Here is a 27,779-nt window from a genome sequence, read left to right as displayed (position 1 = left end):
CTGTTGGACCCTGGCTGTTTCTTGTCTTTTCTAATAAGCATTTGGGCTTCTCTAAGTAGCCCCTGAGGAATGAGGGGGTGGAGGTGTGTGGTGCAGGCCTGGCCTCACCTGAAACACAGGACAGCTGCAGACCGTTTTCCTGAGTCTCAATATTCAGAGCTAAGTCTCACCGTTTAACAGATAGGAATTTTCTTTCTTTTTTTTTTTTTTTTTTTTTTTTTTTGCGGTACGCGGGCCTCTCACTGTTGTGGCCTCTCCCGTTGCGGAGCACAGGCTCCGGACGCGCAGGCTCAGCGGCCATGGCTCACGGGCCCAGCCGCTCCGCGGCACGTGGGATCCTCCCGGACTGGGACATGAACCCGCGTCCCCTGCATCGACAGGCGGACTCTCAACCACTGCGCCACCAGGGAAGCCCCAGATAGGAATTTTAAAGCATTTTTTCCTAAACAGTGTCTTACAGAGTAGAATCCATAGAAAATTTTAAGAAAAGACATAAAACCAGAGAAATCCTATTTTGCTACGCAGGCTGCTCTGAGCTTGACCCCAGAACCCTGGAGATCCAAGGGACTCATTCAGAGCTATGACCTGGCTTCTTGCCCCGCATATGCCGAGGAGCCGGCAGATGCGGGAGCCATCGGCCTGGCCTGGGAGTCAAGAGCTGCACCGGGGGGCTGTGGGAGAAATAGAATTGGGGGAGGGGCGGCAGTAGCATTCAGCGGAGGAGACCCCTTCATCCCCCAGCCCTCCTCACAGGTATCTGCAGTGAGGTCCTGCCTAGCAGTGGCATCCAAGAAGGACATTTTAGCTAGACTTATAAACTTATTTTCTGGGGGTGGAAAAAAAAAAGCACTCAAATTAACTAGACTGTAAGAGTTCCTCAAAAGCTTTTATTCTGTTTTTTTTTTTTTTTTTTTTTTTTTTTTGACCAGCACACTGCCTGGTACACACTGCCAAGGAGGCATTCAAAAATAAAAAAAAAACGTTTTTTCTTAAATAGGCAATTTATAACACTGGGAAGACTCCATTTCAGTGTTTCAGAAAACATGATTATTCCTGGAAAGAGTTTATTCCTCTACGACTCTGGAGAACAGAGGTTTTGTCCTAATTTTTATAAGCCACCTCAGACAGACAGTGGAATAATCTGGATTAACATTTAAGTGTTTGGAAGGCAGTTAAAAACTCTCAAGAAATCCAAGAGTTGTCCGCCTGGGGCAGCGTTGCAGTACTCGGAGGACACAGAAAATGTCTCTGTGCCCCTCCTTGACCTGGGACCTGCAGGACAGCTCCCCTGCTTGATTCCTACAAGTCTTCCTGCAGAAGGCAGATCAACAGAGAGGGACGGTGAACTTCTCCGACCGGCCCAGGCCTCATGCAGCAGCATGGCCCAACCAGTCCCAGTGGTTTAGCTACCCAGCACGTCACCCTGGAAGTGCTTCCGACATCTGTCCCACCAAACAGACTAACAGAGAACCAGAGTCAGGCATTCAGGGCTGTCATCAAAGGAGTCGCCTCCCTTCTTCCATATAGTGACCTGGGATTCTATGTGCAGTAGACATGAACAGAGTTTTTACAAATTAAATAACTTTCTTAAAATACAATAAAACATCATTACATACAATTCTCTTTGGAAAGTCTTTCCCATTCTCAAAATTAACTTACAAAATTTTGTGCAAAAACACTGGCTTCAAATAAATAGGGAAAAAAAGTGGGAAGAGCAGAACTTTCTGTATTGTTTCTGTTTTTTAAATTAAAAGTTAAAAAACACCAGCTGCACTTCAAAGTTCTTGCAGGACGCATCAAGAAGGCTGTGAAAAACAGCCCTCCTGGTCAGAACTGCATTTTCAAGCGAGGTTTTCTGGGTTCAAAATTCACAATGGATGCCTCCGCTGAGATCCCTCACCACGCCCTCTCTGACCAGCTTCAGGAGGAACCCGGTCTCTGTGGTCACATTGTGCATGGTCTGAAAGTTCATGGCAGCCATACAGAGATTGTCAAAGTAATGCAAAGGTGTTCTGGGTTGGCTGAGGTCATAGCCAAAGCCTGCCAAACTGACTTCATCGCACAGGTGCGTGGCTAAGACAACGGCAATGACACCAATCGTGGGGACGTTCTGGAAAGGAGAAAAGACAAAAAAAAAAGGTCTTAGCACAAGTCACTGCTTTACAGGTACGCTACATGCCATGCAAAGTGATGAAAGTGGCACTGGGGGCTGCAATTTTATACATCACACAATTTCAAATATCACCCAATTCTAAAGTCTGACTTGCCATCCAAGTCAGGAATCTAGACTCTAAATCATGGTCTGTGATGTGAATTCTTTTTAACACACAAGCAAGAGGCAGCCTGGCAGGTCCTGTTGCACCAAGCTAAAAGGTGTTCTTTCTAAAACTTCCACCCACCGGTCCTGCACAGAATGACCATAATAGCAAGACTAACCCATTTCCTCTCTCATGTGACAAACGTCTACAAGGTCTGCTCTGGGACAAGTGGCCACAGCCCTTCTCCGGACATGGTTTGGGAACCCGTCCCGTCCTGGCTGGCTCCTGCACAGCCTCTGCCTGAGAACAGAGCGGACTCAGCTCTCGTTGGTGAAGACTGTCTTCACCCCTTACTTGTGAAGACAGTCTTACTTCACCCCTACTTGTCCTTCTGGCAAATAACACCCCCAGGCCATTTTCACACGTCCTGCAGCTCAGCCAGTTTCTGCTCGCTCTCTGTTCAGGCAAGTACATTTTTTGCCTCAAATTATGGGCTTTCACATTTGTTTTTTCCAAAATGTACCCTTGCTGACTTTGGCCTAGAATGCCAGATGTCCAAAATTTTGGATTCTGACTGTATCACCACTCCCTCTTCACGTCCAACATCTTGCCACTTGTAAATCTGGAATTGGTTCTCTGGATCTCCCTCACAGACTTGGGTAAAGACAGCACACAGGGCGGCAGACAGGAATACAGAAAGCCCTGCAGTGCCTAAGCCCTCCTTGGAGACTGCTGCCCATCTAGTACTTGATATTCTTTTGTATCGTCTTTCACGTGCAAATATACCTCCTTGGTTCATCTCAGCCGAGTCTGTGACTTCCATAAACAGTTCTCCTTTTCTGTAAACTGGAACAACAGTGAACCTTTCAGAGTTCAGAGATTAAGGTGGGAATAGCGAACATCCAGGGAACCCGCCATTTGATAAAAACTGCTTCCTGCTCCCCAGTGTGTCGTGTCTACCTCTCAAAGCCAACCTCCCTTATTAAAAAGGAACTCAACAGTCATTTTACATGTTCGGAAATAAAAACCAAGGGAAATTGACCCTAAAGAAGCCAGCCTCCTGTTTGGGCTTAGGACTCTAAGGCAGTGTGTCCTGTCTTCTCCACCTGCAGCCAGCTCGGCACACAGCACCTTAGGAGTACCCATCAGTGTCTGTGGAGGAGTATATAGGGGTAATGCATGGAGAGAAACTCAGAAACTATCAAAAGCTCCCCAGAGCACGTTATCTCCAGAACACGTCCCCCAAGAGCAGCCCTCACTGTCCAACAGGCTTCTTCTCTGTCTGCTGGGAGGGCAGATGCATGAGGGAGTTTCTGACGATGCAATTTTAGATCAGAAGCCATCTTCCAAGTTACTGTTTTTATCCAAAAGAAGAATACCATTTTGACAATGATAAAAAATAAGCAAATATTCAATTCAAATGATAAATTATAAAGTAGAATGTAAAAGACTCCTATAGACTCACTCTCCAGAGAAGGGCATTCTTCACAGTTTGGTGATTCTTTCCAAGCTTTTACCTATGCAACTATATATACATTTTTAGTTTTTAAACAAAAACGGGATTAAATAAATGTTCTGTAACTTGATTTTCTTGCTTAATACATTGTGGAGGTGTTTTCATATCCATTAGTTTTTCTTCATCCTCAACAGTCACACGATATTGCATCGACTATACCATAACGTTTAAACAATTCTCTAATGATGAATGTTTAGGCTGTTTTTAGTCCTTTGCTATCAATGCTACGATGAACATCCTAGAATAGCCTTGCAGATTTTCTCTGATTTCCTTCTAATAAAATTTTTAGAGTCAAATTGCAGGGTCAAAGACTATTCATATATATATATTTTTTTTTTTCCGGTACGCGGGCCTCTCAGTGTTGCGGCCTCTGCGGTTGCTGAGCACAGGCTCCGGACGCGCAGGCTCGGCGGCCATGGCTCACGGGCCCAGCCACTCCGCGGCATGTGGGATCCTCCCGGACCGGGGCACGAACCCGTGTCCCCTGCATCGGCAGGCGGACTCTCAACCACTGTGCCACCAGGGAAGCCCAAGACTATTCATATTTTAAAGTGATATATGTATTGCCAAACCACGCTCCGGAAAAAGTGCCAACTTATAATTCGACCTACATTCCTGCCAAACAAGGACATTATCAAGCTTTTAAATCTCTGCTAACAAAACAGGCAAAAAATGTCACTGTGGCTCTAATTCGCTTTTACTCGATTACTGGTGAAGATGAACATTTTACCATGTATTCCTGGGCTGTACTAATTTCTTCTGTGAAATGTCTGTTCATATCCTTTCCTCAGTTCTTTATTGGCTCATCTTTTTCTTTTTGATTTAATAAGATCTCTAAATGCTTTGAGAATATTTATTCTGTGATTTCTATGATAAATTTTCCCCCACTAACTTTGTTTCTGATACCCTTCGCCATTCAGCAATTTCGTATTTCACGTAATTAAATCTGTCCATTTTTTAAAGGTTATTTTAAAAATAAAATCGACCTGCAAACCAACAAATGAGCATCTGCCTGTGTTTAAAAAAATACTATGGAATCTAATAAAGAAACGGGGCAGTTTAAAAGATACAGAAATCTAAGTGCACTTATAGTGAAACCTCTTTATAACTTAGTTTAAGAATCTTGCCAAAGTATGTTGTCTTTTTTATAAAATTGTTTTGTTAAAAGTGATGCCAACAGGTTAAAAGTTGTAAGCCCACACTCCGGAGGAACCCATGTGCTCTGTATGGGAGAGCCCAGCTAAAGCCAATCAGAGACCTGACAGTCACTGGTCGGGGGTAGGGCTGCTCTCCTATGAGAGGCAAAACACATCACGGGTTCTGGACACGTTCCTGCAATGGGCAGAAACTACATGGCCCTCCTGGGCTCCCCATGGACGGAGAGGCCAGAGCCCTGGAGGAAAACGGCGGACTGCGAAGGGAACAGCTTCCACTATGTGAACCATTTCACCCGAGCTGGGTGTTCAAGCCTGAAGTTGGAGCCAGAGTTGGATTTAGCTCTTACTGATCGCAGTGAAGAACTAGGTTTTTGTTTTTAAGGAGACTATTCAGGTATTTGTTTTCCTTAACAAGCACAGAATTCTTCCTTTAAAATTTACACAGTTGTGTTAAAGCATCTTTTTAATTAGAATTTGATTCAAAGGGCAAATAGAAGACCCTGCTCATCTGCCTATTGGATGAGGACCCCTGAGTCTAGCTCCATTTGCAAATTGCACCCTGGACCAGCCCCATTTCCTAGGAGGTATCTCAGGCCCCCAGTGTGGGTAGCAGTCCCCACGTTTCAAAATTCCTTGCTTTTCCTTAAATATAAATGTTTTGCTTAAACCATTTCCACTGCTTTTAAAGAAGTTTTATTTAAAGACACAGGTTTAGCTATTCAGATCATGAAGAAACAGGTAATAAAGGCATCTCCGCCCAGTAGCAACACAGGCTAATTGCAGGTAAAGAATCTAGTGCAGTGAACGGCCTATAGCACCAAGGTTCTCAAAGCAGGCTGAAAAATAAAAATCACCCAGGGAACTTTGAAAATCCCAATGTACAGACCACAACACAGACAGATTAAATCAGAACGTCTGATGGGGTGGGATCCAGGCATCAACTGAAAAGCACTGCTCTCACCTATAAAGTGATGATAAACGTCAATTTTCACCCAAGTGGCCTGTAGAGTTAAAATGTAAAGAACTTTCTGACCACCGAAGTTCCTTTCAGTGTCCTGCAGCTAATTACATGGAGTCCTGGAGTAAGAATACCTTAAATAATATCTCAGTGACCGAAGCGCTAACGTGCTGACTGTGCTAATGAGATGAGCCACCAGGAGTGGGGGGATTAAACAGTGGGGAGCCCTAAGGTGAAGATGTAGAGAGGGAAGAGCACATGGAACATCTAATCAATGACTCGGTTTCATCCCTGGAAGATGCTTCTGGGTATACAGCTGAGCCTAACTGAAAGCTGTATAGGTGCCTCCTTTCCAACACAGAGAAGAACAGTTAAGTTTCAGTAGCGACAAGAATACCTTATCTCGGCCCCAGAACCTTGACTGAGGCTCTGAGTATTGAAGGATGTCAAAGGCAGTCTCTTTGATAATAACCGGATTCAAAATCCTGAACTGTTTTGGCTGGAGTGGGATTTTTTCCACCACCTGCTTCCAAAAGAAGAGTCGCACCCAAAACGGCTAAGGAAAGAAAGCAAGCGATCGTTAGGGGGATTTAATCAAGTGATCTTATCAGTGGAGCGGGCAGAGCGCATCCCCTACTAATGAGGCCAGAACCGTGGGTGTGGCCCCTTGTGGGTTTGTATGTTGCATTCTGTGGCCAAGTCACAGATCTATGCAAATCCAGTACCTCAACTCAGGCAAGCAACTCTAAGGATCTGATTTATGAAGGTGGCACTGGACAAGGAAAGGAACTGCAGAAGCAGCTCTTATTGATTTGGGGAAGAAATTCTTCAGGTAATGACGGGAGATAGTCAGCCTTTTTAGGATCCAAAGCCACCATTTTGCCCAGGGAAAACCAAGCAAACAGATCCAATTCGAGGGTATGAAGCATTCTGGGTGCCCCGCCTGTGCTCAGGCCCCCACCACACACCCCCTTCTCCACTTACTCCACTTCCTAGTCCTGTGATGTCTCTTGGTAACTGACTGTAAGTCATTTCGTATGTGCTTCATCTTTCAACTAGAACAACTACCCAAGAGAAAATCCAGAGGACCACAGTAACCTGTACGGAATCGAGCTTTGGAGATACAAATTCTCCAGCACGTGAAGCTTCTGTGAAAAGTCTGATATGTCCTGTGAACTTTACAGTCAGCTGGTTTGTGCAAGTGCATATAAACGCACACACACTGCTTAACAGCTGACCTCTGGAATTCATTTCAACATAATGTCGGGGGCTGGGGGACTATAAAGTAAGGTGATAGATTATTGTAAAGACAAAGAAAAGGAATATGACCAAGTTGGGGCCATCTCCTCCACATCTGCCCCTCTGGAACGCCGTGAATTGACTCCAGCGAGAACACCACCAGGGGCTTCCCCGGTGGCGCACTGCATAAGACGCCGCGCTCCCCATGCAGGGGGCCCGGGTTCAATCCCTGGGTCAGGGAACTAGATCCCACAGGCATGCCGCAACTAAGAGTTTGCATGCCGCAACTAAGGAGCCCGCCTGCCACAACTAACACCCAGCGCGGCCAAATAAATAAACATTAAAAAAAGAAAAAAAAAAGAACACCACCAAAGCATTTTTGGAGAATCTCTTTGAAAATACTCTTCGGAGAATTTATGTATATTCTTCTGAATTGCCTCAATAATGGTTTATATTCATGCACATAAAACTAATTTCTGAAAGTAGTCAGAAGCCCTGTAAATTCATGTCTGGTGAATGAGGTGGGTGGTCAACCTCAATAATAGCCATTTTGGTCCCAAGCTTGTTATTTCCACTAAGTAATGATCCCAGTTTCCACATGTGACTCAGTCAAGTTCTGAAAGCAATTTCCAGGGGAAGTTCTGAGGGGCTTCTACAAAGGGAGTGTTTATTTGAAAGCATGTGTGTTAGTTTAAAAATAAAAACCTGTTAACTCCAATCAGAGACCCCTTCGCTTTTTACGGAGGCATATCTGATGGCTGAATTTCTAGTGCTTACCAGGGTTTCATTTTTGACCATCGCCTGAAGCCAGTTGAAGTCAACACTCTTAAATAAAACAGCAACAAACAAGTCATTGGAATAATATTCAAGGTCAGACAGTGGTGCACCCTCTGGATAAGTCATCCTTATAGTAGTTTTATTTCCAACATGCTCTGAATATCCTTCAACCGGTGCACTGTTTAACCTATTTAAGTAAAAAGGACAAAGATAAACTGACATTAACCACTTTAACACATGCCAAATTCCTGCAGCGTGTTTTCCACATTTTTTTAGGACTGGGAACGAGGGTGTGGTTGGGGGGTAGGGCACCCCTCCCAGCAGCCCTGTCATCCCTCAGCTCTGCCCCTTCCAGGTGCTTGATGAACGCAGTCTTCAGTCTGCAAGAGACTCCCGTATCCAATTTCCGAATGACAAGCAATTCCATCTAGTCCTGCCACTTTAAGCCAACCCAAACACATTACACTCTGGGCACTAGTAATGTTTCCTTGAAAGCTTCCCATTGAGCTTAGATATTAGTGGTTCTTGCCAGAATTTCAAAAAGGTAATCAAAAAAGAAAACCTAAAAACCGGGGAAAGGCAGACAAAAACCATAGTTATATATAGACAGGGTTGGGCCCGAGGAGGGCACTGGGTCCAAGTGCAACCTGGTCTTAAATTAAAGCAGGAATTTGGGGCACTTAGAACTTTTAGATCAATGAAGGCTTTGCCAGGGTGGATGCTCTGGGGAAAATGCTAAGAATTCTTCCCAAAGCAGTACCACTCACACAGGTACACAATTTTGAAATCTCAAAAAAAGTCTGTTTGGTTCTTTCCCTGCATTATCACACCTGTACAAACCTTTCTTTTCTATTCCACCGTCACTTCCTCTTCCAGATCTCAGATACCTAACTCCTGGATTATTAAAAGCTATTATTAGGGCTTCCCTGGTGGCGCAGTGGTTGAGAGTCCGCCTGCCGATGCAGGGGACACGGGTTCGTGCCCCGGTCCGAGAAGATCCCACATGCCGCGGAGCGGCTGAGCCTGTGGGCCATGGCCACTGAGCCTGCGCGTCCGGAGCCTGTGCTCCGCAACAGGAGAGGCCGCAGGAGTGAGAGGCCCGCGTACCACAAAAAAAAAAAAAAAAAAAAGGTATTATTAGACACTACAACTAAATGCACAGGTATTTTCTTTTTCTTTTCCTTTCTTTCTATTTTATTATTTATTTATTTTTGGCTGCATTCTTTTGGTCTTCGTTGCAGCACACAGGCTTTCTCTAGTTGTGGCGAGCGGGGGCTACTCTTTGTTGCGGTGCACGAGCTTCTCATTGCGGTGGCTTCTCTTGCTGTGAAGCAAGGGCTCTAGGTGCGCAGGCTTCAGTAGCTGTGGCACGTGGGCTCAGTAGTTGTGGCGCACGGGCTTAGTTGCTCTGCGGTATGTGGGATCTTCCCGGACCAGGGCTTGAACCCGTGTCCCCTGCCTTGGAGGCGGATTCTTAACCACTGTGCGAAGCCCTCTTTTCCTTTCTTTTTAAATAATGGACACGACTGGAATAACTGGTGAAGTCTGAATAAGGACTGTAGCTAAGGTCTGTACTGCATCAGTGTTAATTCCCTAATTCTGAATATCGTCATGCAGTTCTATAAGAGAATGCCCTTGTTCTTAAGAAAGGCACACTGAAGTATTTAGAGGTAAAGAAGGAGTTTGAGATTTGCAACTAACTCTCAAAGGGTTCAGAAAAGAATAATAGTATATAAAGAGAGAAAATTATAAAGCCAGTGTGATACAGCGTTATCAACTGAGGAATCTGGGAAAAGGGTGAATGGGAGTTCTTTGTACTACTCTTGCAACTTTCCTGTTAAGTTCAGAATTGCTTTAAACCTAAAAGTTACCCTGGGGGGGAGAGGTAAATTGGGAGACTAGGATTGACATACACATACTACGATATATAAAACAGGTAACTAATAGGGACCGACTGTAGAGCACAGGGAACTCTACTCAATACTCTGTAATGACCTGTATGGGAAAAGGATCTACAAGACTGGATATATATATATATATATATATATATATATATATATATATATACACACACACAGCTGATTCGCTTTGCTGTACAGCAGAAACTATCATGGCATTGGAAATCAACTATACTCCAATAAAAATTAATTTTAAAAATAAATAAATAAAATAAAAGTTACCCCAAAAAAGTTCTTCAACTGATCTCCGTCATAATCAGTCTAAGTCCCCTTCCTTGTTCCCTGGTGCTCTGTGGTCCCCAGTGCCTGTGCCTGAAGTCCATGCTGTCCAGTCTGGCCTCCCCATCACTGGGCATCGAGCCACCTGCCCAGCCCCCCTTCCCTCTCCCAGGCCCTCGTTCCTCCTGCCAGGTAAGGTTCCCCATCCAGATATCCTGGCCACCTCCTTCCTAAAGGGCTAAATGCCACCATTCTTCAAGGTCAGCTCAAGGCCGCCCTTCTCTTCCACTGCATCTCTCCTCTGGACCGGAGTGCGCACCCCAGTTTCTTACCTCTTCTCCTCCCGTATATCGGTCGTACACCATTAGAAGGGCATATGGGGTCCTGTCTGCCTCCCCCAGTGCTGCCTGTGCACAGCTGATCATTCAGCTGCTCACATAGAGTCAGGGTGAGGTTCTGGAAGCCTCAAAACCCTGCATTCGGAATGCTAGGCTCTGGCCTGGACTCTGTGCCCTACAGTGTCTCTGTGTCCTCATGCCTGACACTGGCTAAGGGGATGGCTTCACTATGGAACGAGAACATCCACGTGACAGTGTCGGGCACACAGGAAGCACCCAGAGAAAGGAAGCAGTTCCCTCCTCCTTCACCCCACCAAAGTCCACAACCCCACTCCCACACCCTCACTTCCCACCTTTCACCTTAAGACGTAGTTCTTACTTGTTTCTTCTATCTCTTGGCCATTACAAAAGTCTGGTTCTTTCCTACAAACATCTTACACCCCGTGTCCTTTCCTCCTTAGCTTCCTACACATTCTCCCAAAATAGCTGCTAACATGTACTAAGTATCTACCCCAATTCTGACACTGTTCCAAGTGCTTTACATCTAGATGTTAACTCACTTTGTTGTCACAGTAACCCTGTAAGGTCTGTGCCATCACTGCCCCCATTTACAGATGAGGAAACGGAGGCACAGGACAGCAAGGAAACTTGCCCGAGATCACAGCTACTGGGGATAAAGGCATTATCTGGATATAGCACCACTTTCAGGCTCAAAATATCCGAGATGGATCTTGTCATCCTCCCTCACTAGCCAGAGATTTTCCTCAACTTCTCCGTTTCTGACAGCGGTCCCACTAACGTCTCAGACCCCAGACTAGAAATCTTGGCGTCCCCTGACATGACTGTCAAACTGTCAGAAACTCCTGTAACGTAGGATGACTGCCTATTGCCTGTTATGTGGCTTGCAAACGCCTCTGTGTGCTTTCTGGTCCCAACCGGTGCCACCTTCCAGGGCTCACCTACCCCAAGCCCTGCTCCCAGAAGCCGGGTGTCCCACTGACTCAAGCTCCCTGCACTGCATCCTCCTCTGGGCCCTGCCTAGCACAGCCTTCCACCTTTGCTGGCTTATCTGAATCTACCGATCCTTCCAACCTTCACCTCCTCTGAAAGGGTTTTTACCAAAATTAGGGTCAGTATTGCACAGTTTGGGGCGTCCAATCCTTTCATGTCTTTGTTTCCACTTCTCAAACAGTGAGTCCCCTGCAGGCAGGGACATGTAGGGCTGCCTGGGTCCCTCCTGTTTTTGCTGCTGCCCTGACCCACAGCAGAGAACTAAAGTCCAGAGGGGAGAGGATGGTCTGAAAGCCAACGTACCTTATCACAACATCGAACTGGTTCAGGGCCTGGCCCAGCTCTAGTCCGTGGAGGATTCCACCACTTCCAATGACCACACAACGCCTGCAGCTCTTGGCTTTCAAGTGTGCAGGGAAGTCATGCTCGGGCAAGAGTTCCAAGAGGGTCTGGACTTTCTCGGAGAACGTGCGGAATCCAAAAGGAGGGTCATACTTGTACTCGGCCTCGCTCCCTGCGGGGGCCTTCGTCACGAAAGGTGGCAGGTCCGAGGTGTACCTGCGCCTGAAGAGCTGCACCATCGACCTCTTGGCGAACTGGGGCCGGCATTCCTTCTGCAGGACTTCCTGGGCATATTGCTGGGCTCTCTGGAATGAAGCACAGACCTGAGTTTCAAAGGCTCTCAGGCATCAGAAATATACTCTGACAGGTGACACTTTGTCCTGCCATGTTTGGTGTAGCTCCCTTGTGGATGACTGTCTTGTAACACAAAACGTCTGCTTTAGGGGGCTTCCCTGGTGGCGCAGTGGTTAAGAATCCACCTGCCGACGCAGGGGACACGGGTTCGAGCCCTGATCCGGGAAGATCCCACATGCTGCAGAGCAACTAAGCCCGTGCACCACAACTACTGATCCTGTGCTCTAGGGTCCTTGATCCACAACTACTGAGCCCACGCGCCACAACTACTGAGCCCACATGCCACAACTACCGAAGCCCGTGCGCCTAGAGCCCGTGCTCTGCAACCAGAGGAGCCACCGCAATGAGAAGTCCTCGCACCGCAATGAAGAGTAGCCCCCCTCTAGCCCGCGCGCAGCAACAAAGACCCAACGCAGCCAAAAGCAAATAAATAAATTTAAAAAAACAACAACAACAAGAATCTGCTTTAAAGAGTTAATTTATGCTAGAAACTTGAGGGGGAAACCTGGGAGAAGCACATGACAAGGAGACAAACTCAACAAGGGTATTTATTTCATGGCACAAGTAGAACAGGAAGGACCCCCACCTCCTACCCTCCCAGCCTAAGCTGTTCAAATAAATTCGGGGTGTTCAAATAAATTTTGAACAAGATTTGAACAAATCTGAACAAATTTTCAAATAAATTTTGAACAAACAAATTTTGAAGAAATTTTGAGGTGTTTAAGCTGTTCAAATTTGAGGTGTTTAAGATTTCATGTTTCATAAAATCCTGACATGGGAATTCCCTGGTGGTCCAGTGGTTAGGACTCTGTGCTTCCAATGCCGAAGGCCTGGGTTCGATCCCTGGTCGGGGAACTAAGATCCCACAAATCGCGTGGTGTGGCCACACACACAAAAAAATCCTTACATGCACTACAACATGGATGAACCTTGACGACATTATACTCAGTGAAATAAGCCAGCCACAAAAAGACAAATACTGTAGGACTCCATTTATAGATGGTATCTAACACAGTCAAATTCGTAGAAATAGGAAGAACAGTAGTTACCAGGGGCTAGCGGGGAGGCAAAATGGGGAACTGCTGTTTAATGGGTAGAGTTTCAGTTCTGCAAGATGAAAATGTTCCAGAAATCTGTTTCACAACAATGTGAATATACTTAACAGGGCCAAACTATGCATTTAAAAATAATGAAGACGGTAAATTTTATGTGGGTTTCTTTTTTAAACACAATTAAAAAAAATGATTTCCGGGACTTTACTGGTGGTCCTGTGGTTAAGACTCCGAGCTCCCAATGCAGGGGGCATGGGTTTAACCCCTGGTCAGGGAACTAAGATCCCACATGCTGTGCAGCACAGCCAAAAGAGAAAAAGATTTCCTATTTCAGGTTCCTATCTAGTTGGATGAGAAACAGACTTATTTATCAGATGGAGTAATGAGCTTCACACAGTCTGGAATGGGAACCAGGTGTAACCTGCCACGGTGTCCGGTCAACAAAGAAGTTGCCTTGGTTTTGTATACCGTCTTCCCTGCACGTTAATATTTTGCATCAACAAGAAATGACTGTTGAAGGCCAAGTACACTAGCCAGGCTGAACACAGCAAGACACGGAGAAACAAGGGACAGACACCCACTTGCCCCACAGTCTGCCCCTGGGCTCAGTCTGGCCAAATGCTGCCTCGGGATCATCTGGCAGCATCACTGTGCTTTCTGTCCTCATCGCCACATGCAGCAGTCTTGGCCCTACCTTATTCCTCCTCCCACCAAGCTGCGTGCGTGCGTGCGTGTGTGTGTGTGTGTGTGTGTGTTCCTCTATTTTATTTGCTGGGATATTTATTTTTAGGATTGAATATGTCTTTTGAACTGTGTCAGTACTATTATGAGGATTATTATTGCCATATACAGTTTTAAATGTTTGTCTCAACTATGTTTTTCCTCAAAGTCTTGTCTGATTTTTGTATAATAAAATTATTGTAGAAATAATAATCTTACTGCAGGAGAACCCCACTCCCTTTTCTTTAAATTACAGCTTCAAAAAGTTCTTAGTACTGGGAAAAGCACGCTGTCTACATCTTAAGAGTCTGGCCCCATGTCTGAAGAAGGGAATGGATTTTCTTTGAGCCTCAGAAGATGCCGCCGACACGACGTAAGGTCACTGTCTGAGGTCACCGGCACGACACCTAGGACACCTCGCAGGACGGTCCTGAGCGTCTTCGCTTTGTGGGTTCCAGGTGGCACACCCAGGAAGAGGGCTGAGCTGGCAGGCTCACGTCGCCTGATCACCTCCCAAACCCCTACAATCCCAGCCTCTGCCCATAGAGAGCAGGTGACAAACACCACCACTGATACATATTCTAATACACCACTGATACCTAGCGAATTAGCATCTTCGCGAGGAATCGGTGGTAACCCAGAACAGCCCGAGTGGAGGGCTCGCCCTGACCAGGCCTCCAGGTTGGTGACACTCTGCACCTACAGGCACTTAATGCCCAACTGGGGGGCAGGGCAAGCAGAGGAGCCACATGTACTATCCATACTTGTCTCTACACCCCGGGCCTGAGGGTTGTGAACAAGTTTTTAGAGAACAAAAGGTCTAATTCTTCACTATGGAAGGACATCTCAAGCATCTTGTTTTACAAATCTCCTGGGATAGAAATGAACATCTGAGAAGTGCCAAGAGACAGAAGCTTAGTGACTGACTCAGGACTGGAAAGAGAGGTTAGGTGATGGAGCCAGACACTGGAGCACGACTCTCTTGGGCGCCAAATTTTCTAGTTTCATTTGGAAGGAGTGACATTTCATTCCATTTCCATTCTGGCAAAGAGTTCCATCTCAGGCTTCAAACTTAATTTTCTAGACTGTGGAAAGAGCATCTTCTGATGGTGACCCCTCCCGTCCCTCCGCAGGTGCAATAAATCAATCCCAGGGACAATGTTCTAAATGCCACTGGAAATGGCCAAAGCCACAGCAATTCCTTTTCTTCTCTTGTTTCAACTTGTTTAAACATGTAACACGCCCCAGAAGTGTCTCAGCCTCCCTCCTTCCTCCTTCAGGTTTCAAAGCTCAGAAGAAAAATGCCTCGGGAGGACAGCTCGCCTTGTGGAGCTGCGGTCATGACCGCAAGCATCTCGACCTTCCTCTTCTCCACTGCAGACAGTGCCAAACCTGGGAGCCAGAGCAGGCTGGAGAGGAAGGACGCAGTGGGGTCCGGATGGCATCCGTCTCGGATGAGAACCACTGGGAACCAGAGGACTGGTGACCTCCCCAAAGATACAGGAACCCCTCTTCTCCCAAATCGAGGCATGGACACAAGAGCTTCATTTTTTGAAAGGCTTCAAGGCTGAGCTTGCTGGCTGCCCACAATTGAGAATAAACGGACATCAGGCAGTTTCAGTTGTCACTGATGTGGCGATGTGCCGTGGAAAACCACAATGTGAGAATTCCCTGAAGGATATTAAAAAATGAATTTTCCTCAGTAAAAATCTCCATTTTCATTTCTACCCCATAATTTTTAGGACAATCCTTCTCAGAAATATAGGTAAGTGGCATAATTCTTAGTAAAAGGCAATGTGTTCTTTTATTTATTGATTTAAACCCAGGACAGGGCACAGCATGTGGGATGAAGGAGAGTTTGGGGCCTGGAGCTGACTGGACCTGGGTAGGAGCCCAACTCCGCCACGGACCACATGAACCGAGGGTATGACTTATGCAACGACACTTTCATTCCCACGTTTGTAAACTCTGGTTTAACTTCCGTGAGTTAGCTGTCTGTAACTTGGTTACAGACATGGTTGTCTGTACCTGGTTAAAAGCAGAAAAATCTGAATAAACAAGTCACAGAGGGAATAGCACAGTAAAATCTCAACCGGCCAATGGTTGCCTCAGGCTGGTAGTTGAGGGTAGCGACTGACCACAGAAGGGGTGGGAGGGAACTAACTTGTGTGCTGAAATGTTCTAAATAGGATTGTGGTGATAGTGTAAGTTTAACTATAAATTTACTAACACTCCTCCAACTGGATGCTTAAAAGGTGAAAGTCTTATGGTATGTATATTTTATCACAATACACGGTTAAGAAGAAAACAATCAGACGATCTGGATCTAGACCCAGTTTCGGATCTCTTTAACAGTAGTGTAAACTTGGTTAAAGCATGAACTTTAAGGCTTTTCAAGGCTTCAGTTTCCTCACCTGTATGAGACCACTGAAGGATGGTCTGGGAAAAGCAAGAGCAGGACCCAGGAGAGAAAGGGATCGGTTTGGAAGTGTGAATGTCTGGACTGATTTAACTCAGCCCAGGGTCACTCTGCTTACTTTTTTTTTTTTTTTTGGGCCACACTGCACTGCTTGCAGGATCTTAGTTCCCCGACCTAGGGTCGAACCCGTGCCCCCTGCGCTGGGAACGCGGAGTCTTAACCACTGGGCCGCCAGGGGAGTCCTACTCTGCTGACTTTGGATACGTGAGTGTAGGTCTATGGAGTCACGGTGAAGACGTAAACTTGGCCATGATGAACCACACAGCCCAGGATGCAGTCCCCAGGGCGATGTGTGGTCTTTAGTTCCTGAGAGAAGGCCAAGTTCAAACTGGTGCTACCATGAGGTCTGAACCTAAACTGATGTGAATGCGCTCTTGTCTCTCTTCACACATCTTTTTTTTTTTTTTGCGGTACGCGGGCCTCTCACTGTTGTGGCCTCTCCAGTTGCGGAGCACAGGCTCCGGACGTGCAGGCTCAGCGGCCATGGCTCACGGGCCCAGCCGCTCCGCGGCATGTGGGATCCTCCCGGACCGGGGCACGAACGCGTGTCCCCTGCACCAGCAGGCGGACTCCCAACCACTGCGCCACCAGGGAAGCCCTTCACACATCTTTTAAGTGCAATTTCACATCTGCACCACATTCAAACTATCCAAGCATCCCTGCAGAGACCACTGTTCGTCTTTTTGCACAAATGGCACGTTCGGGGACATCTTTAAATAGAAAATATAAAACCCACAGCAAACATGGCCACACTTCCGCTGTATACATGCAGGCAGAATGCAACCAGGTGTTCAGAGTCCAGCAGGGTTATTGACCTTGCAAGTTGTTGAATGTCATCAACAAAGCTCACAGGGCCCCACTCTCACGACCCTGAGACCCTCTTCTGCTAATACACAGCCACAATCATTCAGATTCGTCCAAACTCTCTTGGTAGTAAGGATCAATCTCCACCGAAGCCTGGAGGCAGGGTTTTCTTTGTAGAGAGCTCATGCTGAACACCATCTCCCAGCCCTTCATACCAGCCGGCTTGCTGGCTACTTCCTCTATTCTGGGGATTTGAGAGAGGATTTCTCTTCTGGTTTAGGGATGTGTGGCCAGATATCAAAGTTAGGAACTGCTCAGTGTGGCATTCAAGGCCTCTCACGCTCTGGCCCTGTCTCATTTTCAGTCTCATATCCTGCTACTCCCCACCCCAAATCCTCAGCAGTATCTACCTCTTGCTGTTCCTCTACTTTGCAAAGCCCGCTGAGACATGGGCTTTCTGCACACGCTGTCACGACCACTGTGAAAAGCAGGGCAATCTGACAGAGTCAATAGTGCTAAAAAGCTACATTTTTTAAAAAAAGTCTCAAGCGATAGAATAAAAGACACCCCTCATTCCACCACCGTTAGAGCAGGCTTTCACTTTCTACTTCATTAATTTCTGAATGGAGACTTGCACAAACCTGTTTGACTTAACCGTGTCCCCATTCCTCCTTCTTTCCGCACCATTACGGGGGACTTTCTAATTGGAAAAAATAATGATCTTTTAGAAGTCTTTCGGAAATGGGTTGACGTGGCGGTCACCGTGGGCTACCTCCTGGGTCTCCATTTCCTGTTCCTTCCTCTTCGGGAACCGTAGTGTCCTTCCTTCAGGCAGCCGTCACCCCTTCTCCACGCAGGCAGTGGGGCCTGGGAGGCTGATCTCACTCATCAGGTCCTTCCATCTCCCCATCAGGGACGAGTTAGGAATCCTTACTGGAGCCAGTCGGGACAGGGCACTAGCACCCATGAGAGGCTGTTACTGGCCCAGCAGTGAACTTAGGTTTAAAACTGGTCCCACCAGCCTAAAGGGGGGGACTCACATGCCATGGTTTAGGGGGAAAGAGAAGGGAGAGTCTGTTTACTGGGGGATATGAAGAGTTGGATAGGAGGTATCTGTCCTATTCCTCAAAGGGATGTTAAACTTAATGTACATAACGGAAAGTCCTCAAAGAATTGCCTGTTAAAATTTAACTGTGGATTTTCTGTACAATCTGGAGTTCAAAGATGAGACACCGTGCTGAGGTGTGAGTAATATCTCTCCTCCCTCTGGAGTTCAATACATATAAGTACATATTCGTTAATGTAAAATGTTATCCCACAATCCCTATCTCCCAAGGGCTTGCCTGGAGGACAAGTGGGGAAGACAAAACAGTTAAGGTACCACAGTGATAACTGTCAAGATTAAGGTATGAGGGGGTTCCTAGAAGACAAGAGGGAAGGGTGATCGGAGAAGGATCTTAGAAAAAGTAACCCCTGAGCTGCGATTTGATGTAAAAGATGAATAACAGAGAGGCAAAGGAAGGGCTCCAGGCAGAGAAGAAAGAATGCAGCAAATACAAACTATTACAGAGAGAATGGATAAACAACAAGGTCCTACTGTAGAGCACAAGGAACTATATTCAATATCCTGTGATAAACCATAATGGAAAATATGAAAAAGAATGAAAAAGAATATATGCGTGTGTGTGCATGTGTATATATAAAATATATAAAACTGAATCACTTTGCCATACAGCGGAAATTAACACAACATTGTAAATCAACTCTACTTCAATAAAATACATTAAAAAAAAACACACAACGCAGCAAACACAGAGAAAAAGTGTTCAACAAAGATACTGGGACAACTGGAAAGCCACAAGCAAAAGAATGAAGCTGGACCCTGACTTCACACCATATATAAAAAGTAGCTCAAAAGTGGATCAAAGGCCTACATGTAAGAGCTACAACTAGAAAACTTTTAGAAGAAAACATTAGGCAATGGTTTCTTAGATATGACATCAAAAGCACAAGGAACAAAATGAAAAGTAGATAAACCGGACTTCATCAAAATCAGAAACTTGTGTGCTAAAAATGATACCATCAAAAAAAAGTAAAAAGACCACCCACAGAATGGGAAAAAGATAGTTGCAAATCATATAACTGATAAGGAACTGGTATCTAGAATATACAGAGAACACTTAAACAGCTCAATAATAAAAAGACAGGCCAATTAAAAATTGGGCAAAGAATCTGAATAGACATCTCTCCTTAGAAGACCTACAAATGGCCAATGAGTACATGAAAAGATGGTCAACATCATTAGTTATCAGATCAAAACCATAATGAGGAAGAAGGAAGCTCATTCAGAATAGGAAGAACCCAGGTTACGAAACCAGCCTACACTTTCCAGCCAGGTACTAGACGATTACAGTGAACCACGGAATTCCAGGGCTGGAAGGGGTCACAAGGCCCTTGAGCCACCAGCTGTCTGATACCTGAGTTCTACCCCAAAATAGTTAACCTGGCTTTGGTCAAAGACCTCCAGAGATTCGCCACAAAGGTAGCTCAGTTTTTCCATCTTTGGACGTTGTGGACCATCAAACCCTTCTCCTTTCGGCTTGGCTGTCACCCTTGACCCAAAGTTCTTCCAGTGAGGCCACCAGAGCAGGCTGACTCTCCCCCGGGCCAGGCCTCTGGCTTGTTGGCAGGAGCTGCCATGTGTCCTGCACTGGTCTTCTCTATGCAAATGTTCCCATCCCTTCAAAGGTTCCTCGGGGACAAGGTCTAGAATCTCTTCTCTGGTCCTTCTCAGAAATCACTAGGGAATTCCCTGGAGATCCAGTGGTTAGGGCTTGGCGCTTTCACTGCTGGGGCCCGGGTTCAATCCTGGGTTGAGGAACTAAGATCCCGCAAGCCACGAGGTGGGGCCGAACAAATTTTAAAAGTCACTAGAATTCCTTAGGGGAAACTTGAAGAGCCATAATGACCAGGGCACTTGTCTGAACACGGCAGGTTCGAGCAGACCACCACTGGCCTATTAACGTAGCTAAAAAGAAAACAGCTGTAGGCTGTCACAGCAGTTGACGCAGACAGCGCTGGCCAGGCACGAAAACCACTAAGTTGATTTCACCCAAGGTGTTAGCAAACCACATCTTCTCCATCCGTCTCACAAGTACACCCGGTGCTCTACTCTTGCAAAGAGAGCTCACATCTCTCCTCAATTAACCCAGACTCGAGAGCAATGATCTCTGTTGTTGGTCAGGAGGTCAACGGCCTGATGAATGAAATGGACAGGACAGAGGGGACGCGCAGAGAATGTGGAGAAGTGTAGCAAAGGGACGAGTTCACAGATACCAGCAATCGTATATCACAGTGTCAAGTGTCAGCATTTCAGGGTTTTTCCAGGAGACAAAAAACAGAGACAGGATGTCTGCAAAGTTTATCCAAGCGAGCTGTGGAAGGCCTTGGAATTGAAAGGGATTTGGGAACGTCTGCAAGGCCAGCCGTTCGGGAGGGAAAGCCCGAGTGGATGATGCGGGACCACATCCTGCTCCAGCAGAGCGGAGGGGCTAACGCTGCCGAGATGAACTGAGTCGGCCAACGTCTGAGGGACAGAAACAGCAGGGGAGGAAGGCCCCGTGATCAGCAACACCCCTGAGACACAAGGGTTCTGCACAGGCCAAGCTGTGCCTGTATTAACTACAATACACTCTTTCCATTTACATGTTTATACCTGTCTGTACTATGAAAAATGTGAGGTACTTCAAAGCATATACAGAAGAGAAACGCGTGAATAAAAACCAGGCCTAGAAAAGGAGCTTTGTGCATACTAGCTTACTGCACTTGGATGACCATCCCATTGCACAGACGTTGTTATCTACACCTCACAGCTGAGGAAACTGGGACTCCAAACGACTCAGTCACTTGCCTCGGGTCTCACTGTTACGAAGTGGCATTTAGATTTGAATCCAGGTCAGAAGTTTGAGCTCTCTCCTCTGCATCATGCCACCTATAACTTCTGGCTTCCTCTCGGTGGACGCTCCCTAGCCCAGCAGAGAGCAGAGTCATCAGGAGACGGGACTCTGAAACCACACTGCTGGGTCCAAGCCTTCACACCACCACTTACTTGCTGAGATAACCTTAGACAGGTTACTTAAGGTTCTTCCCTATACTCATCTATGACGTGGGGATAATAACAGCAGCTGTATCCCCAGGACTGTTATGAGGGTTCAATGAGTTTCTATTGCTAAAGCATTTTCAGAACAGCTACACAGTATATACTAAACTAGATTAACTAAAACAGTTAACTAAACTAGGTGTGAACTTGGGCCAGCAGCTTAACCTCCCAGGCCATCATCTGTAAGATGCAGAGAACCCTGGGATATCTCTCAGTCATGATGATCACTAAATGAGATAATATATGTAAAGCAGCCATACATGTCGGTTATCATTATTACCATGCTACTTTACTTAAAATCACCTGTCTTTTGTCCAAGGCTCAACAGTATCAGATAATTTACAACTCAAACAATCAGTGAAATCAGGATTTAATATGTCAACTGATTAAAAAAATAAATATACATTGAAGGAAAAATCTTGAAATACAATGTGAAATCATTAAAACGAAAAATAAAACACAGAAATGACAAATGATACTAAAAGAATTTCTTCCTGATCTGCTTTAAGAACAGGTACGCTAGCATCGTCATGGTGTATTAACTCCATGACAGGTGCCCTACAGGGTCAAATGGAACTCACCTCACCCCACGACTTCAGTAAATGGGGGAAGAACAGTGAGTGTCAGGCGGGCCTTTTGAAGTGCTAAGGTTAAGTGTTTTCCCTTCTGTTTATAACTTTCATGAACGTTTATTTATAACACTTGAGAGACAATATTACTATTTAAGTGTACACTTGGAAATATTCTAATTGAAACCACACTGATGGAATATCTAACCTTTATGCGGTTGGGGTCCACATAGTGCATTTTTTTCATGTCACATTCTTCAGTAGTATAATTTAACTTGAGGATATAAAGGATCCACACTCCAAACACAAGCAATGTACACCTAGAAAAAAAAAAAATCAGTTACGTATAATGACGTCGTCATGTGATAATCAGGAGAGATCATGTGAAATAACTGAAAACCTAACCCAAATAGAGTCTGCCTGCCACACAGCATAAAAGTACAGTCTTTAAGAAGACCTCTTAACTTAAGGCAGCATTTCTTATTTTTCTAACAAGATAAGTCATTTATGACTGTCTTTGTTATAAGCAAATATAGAAAAGACATTTTTCTGCAAAGGTACTGCAATAAAATCTGAATCACAATATAGATTACTGGACTTAAAAAAAAAACTAAGTAATAAATTTTGAACGACAGAATCTCAGCTTCAATTTTTTGCCACTTTAAAATAGTCAGTCCTGAAGATGGTTATTTTGAGACTTTAGTCTGCCATCTTCTCTGATGCCTGGCTTTCGGAATAAAGTCATATTCCTTGCCTCAATTAAAAAAAAGAAAAAAAAAGTCAGTCTTGGGACTTCCCTGGTGGCGCAGTGGTTAAGATTCTGCGCTCCCAATGCATGGGGCCCGGGTTCAATCCCTGGTGAGGGAACTAGATCTCACATGCATGCCGCATTAAGAGTTCACTCTACAACTAAGGAGTCCACGTGCCACAACTGAGGAGCCGGTGAGCCACAACTAAGGAGCCCACCTGCCACAGAGAAGACCCGGTGTGACCAAATAAATAAATTAATTAATTTAAAAAAAAATATATATATATAGCATTTAGCATAGTATATCATAGATGCTAAATAGTTCTTAATATTTGAGGATTATGTTGCAAAAAAAGTATTGCTAGGAAGTGTTTTCAAGACTTCTTGATTCTCATTTCAATAGACTCTACCATGAAAACTTGGACAAGCATCTTAATTCTTCTCTGGGATCAAATACAATGCTAAGTGAATGGGATGAAACCATTTGCATAAAAAAGAGACGGTCGGGGGAGGGGAATACACACACACAGTATTTCTTACATACACAAGACTGCTAATATTGGTCATCTTTAAGTGGAAAGAGGAAATGTGGGGAGCAGGGATGGGAAGATGTTTTACTGAGTACCTTTAACATCTTTTGAATCTTGTGAATGCAGTATGACCTATTCTTTTCTCCAGTCCCAGAAAAGGTATTATATTCAGTGCATTAATAATTCCCTTATTTTGATTATAAAAGAAATAAAAGGGGGAATTCCCTGGCGGTCCAGTGGTTAGAACTCCGAGCTTTAGATGCTGGGAGCACAGGTTCAATCCCTGGTCGGGGAACTATGATCCCACAAGCTGTGCAGTGTGGCCAGAAAAGAAAAAAAAAAAGGAAGGAAGAAAAAGTTAAAAGCAGGCCCAGAATCTACAGCCCTGATTCCGTTGTTCTGTAATTTCTGGTCGCAAGTCTGTCTCAGCCATACTGTAGGCAGCATGGGGCCCAGGTCTATCTCCCATGCAGCCAGCACCCAGCATGGCGCCAGGCATATGGGGGCCTCGATAATTACTGGTTGATGACAAAAGGAGATGGAAAATGATCTGAGTGTTTATTAACATACATTTCCTTTCCCACCTTTCTTCTTCTACACCTCCCGAATTAGTAACATGAGGTGGGAGGCTAGATTTCAGGGTTGGATTTCTACCTGTCGGCATGAAAGAAAGTGTAGTTTACCACCTGGTTTGGCTGGTACCAAGTAAAACTGACAAGTTCCTCCTTTAACAATTCTATCTCGGGAGTTCCCTGGTGGTCCAATGGTTAGGATTTGGCGCTTTCACTGCAGTGGCCTGGGTTCAGTCCTCGGTCGGGGAACTGAGATCCCACAAGCCTTGCCGAGTGGCCAAAATTAAATAAATAAATGTAATAAAATATTTAAAAAATAAAAAAACAATTCTATCTCTTACTAGGATGTACGGGTGACCTGGCTGGTACCCCTCTCATCCTGTTTAGTGTTTGATATTCAATGTTATTCAAATGCCTGTAGGGGACTTTAATTAACTGCATTTTTAGATGCACCGGAAATGGCAAAGGTAAAGGGGATAGCCCTCTTGCACTAGGCAGCAGCTGGAGGGGACTAGAAGCTGTGGAGCCTGGAGACTCCCGGGCTGGTGCTGTGCTGCCACCAAGCACAGCCTGATGCAGGAGCCCACAGCACCTGTGGTCTGAGCCTTGACTCAGATGTGCCTTATTTCTTTTCTTTTTTTTTTTTTTTTTTTTTGCGGTACGTGGGCCTCTCACTGTTGTGGCCTCTCCCGTTGCGGAGCACAGGCTCTGGACGTGCAGGCTCAGCAGCCATGGCTCACGGGGCCAGCTGCTCCGTGGCATGTGGGATCTTCCCGGACCGGGGCACGAACCCGTGTCCCCTGCATCGGCAGGTGGACTCTCAACCACTGCGCCACCAGGGAAACCCAGATGTGCCTTTAAATGATCCTGAACAAGGGTGACCGCGGATGAGAGCCATCTTCAGGGTTCTCACTGAATTTTTCCCCCAGTTCTACCCAGTTGACCCAAATCAAAGGTGTCTTGCGGCCCGAGGGCTCGTGCTTACTTGAGGATGTCTTTTAACAACAAGCTGGGTCTTCTCATCTTGTTCTGAGCACGGGTGTACCATTGCAGGGAGGGCCGCGAGCAATCGCTTTTCAGCTTCACACGGTTGTACTGGCTTGGCATTGCTGTGAAGAGAGGAGAGGGCAGGAGAAGGGAAAGAGGAAAGTGAGTTCAGCAGATTATGCTTTTAAAGAGCTTTTTTTTTTTTTTCTTGGCCTCCCTGCACAGCTTGCGGGATCTTAGTTCCCCGACCAGGGACTGAACCTGGGCCCTTGGCAGTGAAAGCGCTGAGTCCTAACCACTGGACCGCCAGGGAATTTCCTAAAGAGCTTTTTTTTTTTTTTTTTTTGCGGTACGTGGGCCTCTCACTGTTGTGGCCTCTCCCGTTGCGGAGCACAGGCTCTGGACGCACAGGCTCAGCGGCCATGGCTCACGGGCCCAGCCGCTCCACGGCATGTGGGATCTTCCCGGACCGGGGCATGAACCCGTGTCCCCTGCATCGGCAGGCGGACTCTCAACCACTGTGCCACCAGGGAAGCCCTCCTAAAGAGCTTTGATGTGGTATAGCCATACCATGAAATACTACTCAGCCAAAAAAATGAGTGACCGATTGATACCCGCAACTGGATGAATCTCGAGGCAATTATGCTGAGCCAATACTAAAAGGTTACATGTTGCAGGATTCCATTTATATAATATTCTTGAAATGACAAAATTACAGAAATGTAAACAGATTAGGTGTCAGGGGTTAGGGAGGGGGTGGTGCAGTGGCTAGGGAAGGGCAACAGGAGGCGTCCTTTTGGTGATGGAAATATTCTGTATCTTGACTGTACCCCTGTCAATATCCCAGTTGTGCTATTCTACGGTTTTGCAAGATGCTACCATTGGGGGGAAAGTGAGTAATCTGTGTTATTTCTTACAACTGCATGTGACTCTACAACTATCCCAAAAGTAAAAGTCTAATTTTTGTTGAGTCTTTAACTATTAGAGATACTTACGGAACTATTTACAGATGAAACAGGAGAAATGAAATCTGCTTCAAAAAAAACCAGGAAGGGGATAAGTGTTTGTGGGAATAGCTGACACAAGTTGAGCTTTAAACTGCTGTAGAATCTGGGCAATGGGTACATGGGGCTCACTATACAATTCTCAAAACGATTTGAAATTTTCTATAATAAAAGTTTAAAAAGAAAGCGGTATATTGAAAAACAGGAAGAGGTTTACACTAAGAAAAAAAGAAAAAGAAAACACAGCAGTTTAAAAAAATTTTAATGGCAACTTTGAAAGAGGTTTTCTTTAAAAAATACATATGTTCTCTGGTATGCTTGCCTACTTATTCTTCTGGATTAATTTTATTCTCAAATTTTCAATTTTTAAGCAATATTACAAGGGGTATTGTAGTAGAAATCAAAACATCTCCCCTCATATCAGTTTCCCCCTTCCTCTCTCCTCTGGATTTTTAGCTGGACACATGGCCTCCCAGAAAAAAGACATTTCTCAGCCACCCTTGGAGCTAAGTACAGCCTTGTGACTACGTTCTAGTCAATGGGATACAAGCAAAAGTGACCCGGAGAACTTTCAGGGTGCTTTCTTTGGCATACGCCCTCTTCTCCTTTATCCCCCTTCCTGCTGGCTGAAATACTGACACTTGATGAGCCACTTTGGACCACACAGCATGTCACCCAAGGGATGGAGGAGCAACAAGAGAGAAGGGGCCCGGGTCCCTGGACCACCCCAAGGACAGAGCTGCCAATCAACCTTAGACTGCCTGCCTCTGGACTCTTACATGACGGAGAAATAAACCTCCATCTTGTTGAAGCAACTGTTAATTAAATCCCAGCTAATACAGGCACGGACTGTGTTATGATATTTACATATTAATTCAAGAAATAATGTCTTTACTATACTTAGTCTTGAAGCCAGGAGGAAGTTATATCTCATTATTCACTTCATTTCCCCCATTAGTGCTGTGCCATTTTCTTTGAAAAAAAAATCTTTTATCAAATTGACATCCAAGTATTTGATTTCTTGCTACTGTAAACACTCTCCCTCAACTGCAATTTTAACTGTGTAACACTAGAGTACAAGAATTTTCATAGACTTGCATCACTCCATTTGAGTAGTTTCAAAAAACTGAGCCAAGGGCCTCACTAGTAAACCTCTGCTGAAGAATCTACTGAATTCTTAAAGGAGAAGCGCGATCAACTGAGACCCTGGAAGGTTTTCAATCACCACAACTTCGTGGTTACTTAGATGCACAGTCAGCCAAGTGGTGGGTCCTAGGGGGCTGCCTATGACCAGGGCATCTATAAAAAGGAAGATTCTATGATGCCCGTGTTTTTATGACCAGAATGACACTTCACACCCGCGTGGACCTCCCAAGAACAAAGCAGGCGGTGGTATTGGAACCGGGATCCCACCCTTGCCCACGGCTGGCGCGCTGGATGGCGCTGTGGGCTCTGGGCTCTACTCTGCCCCCTCTTTCTCATCTGCTCTGCCACTCAGGCTGCAAGCCTGCAAACTGCATTCCCAGACTCTCTCTTCTGCCACCCAGCTTCCTGAGGAACTGTGATTGTGTGCCGTCTGGGTGGAAAACTGGAAGGCAAAGGGAGGGGCAGCCTTTCATATCTCTATGGTTTCTGGTTTCCTGCTGGATACGGACTGGGACATCAGGTGACTCTCTTCTGCTACTTTTAGGAAAGTGGAACCAAACAGGAAGAGGCTCTGGAGGTGAGAGGAGGGTCTACAGTCCTGGACTCCTTCCTCTTCTCACCACTACTGCCACACAACACACTCACGCATCATTCAAACACTCAAAAAAAAAAAAGAGAGAGACAGATACAAAAGAAAAGAAAAAGACAGTTGTGTTTTTGTTTTGTTTTTCCTATCACACTGGAGGGGATCTCAGGAGAGACCCCTAGGCTCAGCTCCGCCACCTGCCACCTAAGAAGTCTGGGGCAACTGACTCTAACTCTTGTAGCTCAGTTTCCAATATTACCTACCTCCCAGGATTCATGTGGGAATGGTGGTTGCAC

The 27,779-nt window shown here is 45.6% G+C and overlaps 1 protein-coding gene across 4 annotated transcripts in view; it reads right to left on the bottom strand.

Moving 5' to 3' along the window:
• Window positions 1–880: 880 nt before the first annotated feature.
• ST3GAL5 (ST3 beta-galactoside alpha-2,3-sialyltransferase 5) overlaps window positions 881–27,779 on the bottom strand; it is a 47,232-nt gene continuing 20,333 nt past the window's right edge. For all 4 annotated transcript variants that reach the window (XM_029231687.1, XM_029231688.1, XM_029231690.1 and 1 more), the window contains 6 exons: window positions 24,746–24,869; window positions 22,119–22,230; window positions 11,735–12,078; window positions 7,906–8,092; window positions 6,287–6,445; window positions 881–2,110 (listed from right to left, as the gene is read on the bottom strand). In XM_029231687.1, the coding sequence (XP_029087520.1) occupies window positions 1,862–2,110; window positions 6,287–6,445; window positions 7,906–8,092; window positions 11,735–12,078; window positions 22,119–22,230; window positions 24,746–24,869 (1,175 nt within the window). In that variant the 3' untranslated portion in view covers window positions 881–1,861. The remainder of the gene's footprint in view (window positions 2,111–6,286; window positions 6,446–7,905; window positions 8,093–11,734; window positions 12,079–22,118; window positions 22,231–24,745; window positions 24,870–27,779) is intronic.

This window comes from Monodon monoceros, unplaced genomic scaffold (assembly GCF_005190385.1).
Source record: "Monodon monoceros isolate NGI ecotype Baffin Bay Population unplaced genomic scaffold, NGI_Narwhal_1 Super_Scaffold_19, whole genome shotgun sequence".
In the NCBI taxonomy this organism is placed as follows: Eukaryota; Metazoa; Chordata; class Mammalia; order Artiodactyla; family Monodontidae; genus Monodon; species Monodon monoceros.
Note: the sequence above shows the minus strand (reverse complement) of the source record. Positions and strands in the feature narration are given on the sequence as shown.